At 41.7% G+C, this 6,902-nt stretch overlaps 1 protein-coding gene across 1 annotated transcript in view; it reads left to right on the plus strand.

The window, feature by feature from the left end:
* Window positions 1-3,173, plus strand: part of Itpr1 (inositol 1,4,5-trisphosphate receptor type 1) — a 324,501-nt gene extending 321,328 nt beyond the window's left edge. The window contains exon 62 of the mRNA XM_060383882.1: window positions 1,818-3,173. Coding sequence (XP_060239865.1) covers window positions 1,818-1,904 — 87 coding nt within the window. The 3' untranslated portion in view covers window positions 1,905-3,173. The remainder of the gene's footprint in view (window positions 1-1,817) is intronic.
* Window positions 3,174-6,902: the final 3,729 nt, after the last annotated feature.

Below are 6,902 nucleotides of genomic sequence, written 5' to 3' on the forward strand. Positions count from 1 at the left end.
CTGTGGAAATAATTGAAATCAGATAGGTCTATATCAAGCCATTGATGGCTCAAAGTGAAGCCAGGGACTCACTTGCTAAAAGGCAGAAAGCTTTAGAGGTCATGAGTTTAAGACAAAGATAGAGTGACTGACTTACTGAGGAGGGACGCGGCCAGTACATTTAAAAGGTTCTCTCTGGCACCAGCAGTCACTGCATGCATGACAGAGAAGGTTGTACAGGCCACCTTTGAGCTGCAGGGTCTCGGCAGCTTCGTATAGATGTTCTAGGGAGTACCTTTTTATGGAGGGTGAGCATGCCAAGATTTCTAAACTGATTTAAATACTTGAGATTACCAAGATATGAATGGATTCCCTCCCGAGACTGCCTGTCTAGAAAGCCGTTGAGGTGAGCAAGCCTGAGCTACTCTATCTGAACTATAAATCATTCATATGAGCGTGTAACTGGCATGTTAATGTCACAGTGAGTGTATTCCATGTGCCATGCCAACATCTCCTGCCTCAGACAAACTTGTGAATGTAAACTTTGGAGGCTGGCTAGACTATCTTCATTCAGTTCCTTACAAAAACCTTCACTTGAAACTTCCACATGAAAGAGTTCAATCTTTGTACATCTTTTCATCTAAATTATAATAAAGAAAGCATTGCCAATGGAAGCCTAAAAATAATATCTCTCGGCTTAAATAGTACTCTGCTTTGAGAAAGCAAAATTTTAAGCGTGAACTAATGGACCGAAAATCAGTTCAGGTGAGAACTGAAACTTAAGCATTCTGGAAGTGACAGTGTACTTGGACATCTACCTAGATCCTCAGCTTCTACCCACCAGACAGGAATTACCTTCATTACACGAACTAATAGACACAGTAGCAGCAGTTAAATAACATTTTTCTTTGAGTTAAATGGCTGTCTGATTCCAAACGCTGTATTTTTTTTTTACTGTATTACGCTGTTTGCACATAATTTCACCCAGTGTATGCATCTAGCCTTTTATCTTAGTTAACACGTGAGCCTTGAGTTCAGAAGCAGTCCTGACAATGTTGAAAAAAGTCCTACTGCAGAGAACTGAGTCCTAAAATACCCAGAAAAGCACTAGGTGCCCAAAGTGAGAACTCCAGCCCAGCAGCCAGAAGAAAACCAACCTCTTGCTGTGGGCTGTGTGAGTACACTTTCTCACGGGGACCCAGACTAAGAAATGGTCTCTCCTGATTTGACCCAAAGTCCAGTGCCTGATCAGAGCACTGGTAGCCAGAGAACTGCCTACATAGCCTTTAGTTACGGTGCATCATGGGAATGTTTCATCATTCTAGAAGAACCAGGTAACTTTTTTTCTGACCCAGAAGAATCACTGAGAAGAGGAACCCAAGACCCCCTGAAGAATGGCAGGCTCCAAGTGTCAGAACCAGGGATTCTAAAGACACTGCTTCTCCGGATAATGCGACGTATCATAAATCATAGCGAGCTACCATTTTCCAATGAGTCTCTATATCACTTGGAAATGGTTATTGGAAATGATGTAGAAGCCTGTGCTTTGCCTGTCTTTTGTTTCTCTGTGAAACAAGTTGCAGGCAGTACTTCTGAATGTCACCCTGCATGATGAGGCCACAGAATTCCCTGTCTGCAGAGGAAGATGCCCTTTCTGAAGCTCTGTGTGTGTGTGTGTGTGTGTGTGTGTGTGTGTGTGTGTGTGTATGACAGTACACTATTTGTAGAAAGTGGGTTTCAGTATAACCCGTAACCACAGAGGTAAATCTATGGTTCAGGGTATGACCTGACGCACAGGAAGTGTCTGAGTGTAACGATGAAACTTTTTAACTTTCCAGATGACAGAACAGAGGAAGCAGAAACAGAGAATTGGCCTTCTAGGACATCCTCCTCACATGAATGTCAACCCACAGCAGCCAGCCTAGGCAAATGGGACGGAAGGACCGGACCATGCTCACCCTTTCTAAATTATTGTCGTCGTGGGTATGGCTCATTAGTCCCGGGATGCCCACTAAGGTTACGTGCGTGCTTAGTACATTTGTAAATACTCAGTTTTGTATTGTATGTATATGATTGCTACTCTCAGAAGTTTGGATTTACGTATTGTAATTAGCTCTGTTGGCATGGTGACTCGTCACTCCTGCCAAAAACATTAAAAATGCCTTTTTTGGAAGGACTACAGAAAGTACCTGATTTGCACTTGAACCAGATTATAAATTTAAAAGTATATGACATGTATTTTGTATTTAAAACTAGAATAGCCAGTATTTATGTTTTTTATAAAACTGTGCAATACAAATTATGCAATCACCATAACTTTGTAACTCCTGAGTGTCCTACAGGGAGTGCGCGTCTTTGAAGCTGATATGTTAATACTTATGTAATAAATGGTTAAATGTCAAATGATGCTGCTGCCAAAATTACATTAATAGCGAGTTTCTGGCCCCTGGGCAATTTTGTACCTTGTAATTATCCTATGGTGATGCTGTTTCTCGTTGCTAATGGCATTAGTGGCCCTGTCTCCTGGTGATAACTCCAGGTCTGTGAACCATTCAAACAGCATTCATTTTGAGAAAAGCAACTTTAGTGTCGAGGATACTTTTAAGCTTCAAAATTAATCATTTAAAGTATTTCTTTAAGAGAGCCATATTAGAGGCTCACACTTTAGCTTGAAAGGAGTCAATGAATTTTTTTAAAGGGAACTTTTTACATGATGTTTGGGATAACAGCATATTGCTGGCCAGTCAGTGTCCTCTCCCAGGTGAATTTTGATGTCATGTTATAGTCAAATGAGTTAGCCGATGGTTTCTAGATTTTTCTTCATCTGAACCAACATGATACAGTAAGGTAAGAAGTTATTATGCCTATAGATATATATATATATATATATATACATCCATATAAGACAAAGTAGGCGCTGTCCCCTTAGGATGCATAGCTGAACACTGACAATGCTGTCCTTCTGAAAGAGCCACGTTTTGGTTTTATTACTTTGTCACATGATTTCTTTTATGGATGGGTGCAAAGTATAACAGGAAACATTTTCTACCTGTTGCCTCATTTTGTACCTGGGTCTCGTTTTACTAGACCATCTCTGCACAGTTTTAAAAATGAACCGGAAGCAGAGTTCTGAAGCAAGTCAAGTTTGTAAATGCATACATAAAAATATTTAATAAATGATGCAGAATACTATACGGCAACTGGCTGGCGGCTTTCATTTGGCATTAGCTTGCGACTCAAGAGAATTTTACTGCTAGACTTTTCTCCCCATTAGGACTGAGTTAAACTACAACTGGTTTGGTTACCAGATTAATTCAGCAAGTGCTCGCCTGATTTTAGAAAATAAACAAGTGTTTCTATTCTAAGTGAAAACCATGTAACAAATATCAGAGGGAACTTCACACAAAATTCATTCTCCTAGGTGAGAGAGTGGCACTAGGCTGTTGCTGGCACCTAGCATCCCATGGCAAGGTCCGGGAATTCTGGGGATCTTTAACTTGGCCTGGTGGAAGGATCAATAACCATTAAAGTTTGTTTTGGTCTATTCCCCCGTGACCAAGGTCCTATCATAGACTATTTATGATGTTTGTTTTGTACTAGGCTCATTCTTCTGTCCAAATATTTAAAAAAAAAAAAAAGTGTTCCTTCCTGAAGCAAGGATGGCTTTGGCTGATCTTTTTGACACCTGTTTGACTCTGGGCTTTAGAAAAATAGGAATAATTCCCACCCAGCTCAGAGAACTGGGTCAGGATTGAATTCCAGTTTAGTGGGTGGTTTCATAACTGACACTTCTACTATATAAACTGGGTAACTTAAATCAATTTTCCAGTCAGCTTAAATTTTTCCAGCATAAGGTAAGCCTGCGTGAGACACGTGCTTCCTGTCTAAAACCAAAATGGCGCCTGTACTCAATCCTACAGTTCTGCGCAGCCAGCAAGGACTTGCTCCTTCCCCTGGGCTCTGCCTTTGATCTCTCAAGCTGTCCGACACATCATGGCTGGCAGTGTGTGCTCCCCAAGTCCCATCCAGTTCACTGGAAAGCCCTGCATTGACATGTTTAGGTGACAGCTTTTACAGGTTTGTCGTGTCTCATTTGAATCCTGTCACCAAAGATATAAATCTCCATTCTGTTTGCCAGCTTCAGCAGAAAAATAATTGAAACTGGAATGTCACTCCACCTTACACATAGCAGGTCCTACCCTGGGAAAGCAGGTGTCAACAACAAAGATCTTGTAGCTAAAACAGAATCCTCAGGTAACTCTCCCAGGGCCTCTGAGAGGTCATTGATTCTGCTGCCTTCTCCACACACCACCTTTTCTTTGCACCTCTGTTTCAGGGATTGAGATCTAGGTCACCTTTAAAATTACCTCCTCCTGATGGTGAAGGAGCATTGCCAGGCTAAGCATTAAGTATCACAGTTCAATGATCATAGGCTTCATTTGCTTAAACATTTGCCATCTTACCAAATCAAGTTTTGTTTTGTTCTGGGGGTTAGTTGGTTGGTTGGTTGGCTGGTTGTTTTTGTTTGTTTGTTTGTTTGTTTGTGTTTTGGTTTGGTTTTGAGAGAGGGTCTCACTTAAAAGTCAACATGCTCAGTCTACCAAAACACAGACCTGAATCCTTCAACAGGGAGAGTGACTTCCTAAGCATTCAGCTCCAAAATACACAGACATCCCCTGACTTCTGCAAGACAGAGCGAGCTCTTCCCAAGTCAGGGGCTGCATGCCTTCCGGAACAGGGCTAGCCTATTTTAGCAGGCATCCCCTTCCTGCCCTTATTCCTGCATGGGAAATGCCACCCGCTGATCTTTCTTTCTTTTCAAATCTCTGTCATAAGAAAGCCTATAAGCTAGAAAGCACCACATATAGATACGGTGTCAAGACCGAAAGCTCTGTGGCAAAGATAAGCAATAGGCAAACTCCCAACATATCTGTCTTCCACACACACCTGGACATCTCATACAATGCCTCTTACTTAGCCACATCTTGCAAAAGGAGAAACAGTCTCAACTCCATCAAGGCAGCACCCTCCGGATGACAATACTCAGGTACACTGCTGTCCCATCCTGTCCCAGAAGTCAGAGTCTAGCCAGCTCCACTTAGCTCTCGTTCAATACACTGATCACTTGTTAACAATCAACTGGATGTTGGAAAACCCCCATAAAGATTTCAATTTTACAGAAAGTACCAAAAATTCCACTGATTTTGCATCACAAAGTAGTGGTTAAAGTAGAGTTTTGAGTAAAACGCCAAGTGTGCGGTTTGTGGGTGGCTTTAGCGAAGAATGACTGTCAGACCTCAATTACCTGAGGGAAGAGAGCTATGATGGCAGTTATAATTAACACAATTAGGATCAGAAGAAACACTCTTCCACTCTTAGCAATCGAAGCCATATGTAACATCCCAAGGCCAATTCAGAAACACAGCCAGCCTTTAGCTCAAAACCTCCAAACCTACCAACATGAATTTAAAAAGACAACACTGACTCCCTTAATGCTGGACTTCTGAGCTCATTTACTAAAACACTGGAGGCATGACTTGGGGGGGGGGGCGGTTAGTGAGCAGGCCACCTGAAATACTTTAAGGTCATGACAAGCCAGTGAGAAAGAGAATCCTAACACCTAGAACTGAAACTGCATCATCCACCCGGCCTGGAAAGAAGAAAAGAAAGCTGAAAACCACCATAGAGCAAGAAGGCAGGGCTTGAGAAAACCCCTAAGGTGAATTCTGAACAACAACAAAGAGCCCCACAACATGAGTGCGTGCTGTACGCAGGAACCACTGGTGGAAAGAATTCGCCAGCACTTTTGTAATCACCTCAGAAGAGAGACAGGCGAGGCCCATGTCGATGGAACTTTCGACGATACAGTACATACAGCACCACAATCCAGAAATTTAACCTACTCACTACTGAGTATTTTCAAGTCATTTCACTTACAGTATCTCAGAAGTCTCCTCAGCAGCTTTCTGTGGAAGCTATTTGGAAGATTTGGTGTTGACACTGGGCAGGAAGACTGGGACACTCCACCTTTCTTAGGGCTGCGACCCTTTAATACAGTTCCTCTTGTTGTGGTGACCTCCAACCATAACGTTTCATTGCTACTTCATAACTGTGATTTTGTTACTGTTATGAATCATAATGTAAATATCTATGTTCTCTGGTGGTCTTAGGTTACCCCTTTGAAAGGGTCATTTAACCCCACCCCAAAGGGGTCAAAACTCACAGGCTGAGAACCACTTGCTTAGCAAACTTATGGATGTCTGACCTCCACATGGGTATATGGTGGGAAAAAAAAAACCAGGGTCCGTGACAATGAGAATCTTTGTGCTAGCTCAGCCACCTACACGTTTAATTTTAATTCCCTCTACCCTAAGAGAAGAGCTCTCCTTCTACTTCCTCCCACAGCTGGTAATGAGCACGAAGATGCTATATGCCGAGGGTCTGCTCTGCACCCTCCATCCATAGTCCCCATTCCTTGTACCGTCATTGTCTTCTCACACCTGCCCACAAGCTAAGCTAACTATTGCACAACTGAGCTTCTTTCTGTTCCTACTAAATTGCTCTGCTGTTGTTGCTGTGGATCTTAAATCTTTGTGTCTTCACATGACATGTTTGGGTCATATCCAGTCATTTTTATTTTAACTATGTTGTAACTATCAGTTTGAACTGAATAATTCATTAAAAAAAAAAAAACTTAGTCATACAGCTCCCAACTTCCGGATAATCACTCTCATATCTGTGATCAGTGTTGAATTTAAAATCTGAATTCTTATTTTGAAAAATATCTGAAGATGTTTAACGTCTGGGATTATGTATTTCTTTGGTTTTGAAGTATTTTCATTATCACTTGAGCCTACCAACCCTGTTAATGATATAGTTTCTCTTGCATTTAATCATCCTCAATTTCACTTAACATTTAAATA

The sequence above is a fragment of the Meriones unguiculatus genome, chromosome 5, assembly GCF_030254825.1.
Source record: "Meriones unguiculatus strain TT.TT164.6M chromosome 5, Bangor_MerUng_6.1, whole genome shotgun sequence".
Lineage (NCBI taxonomy): Eukaryota > Metazoa > Chordata > Mammalia > Rodentia > Muridae > Meriones > Meriones unguiculatus.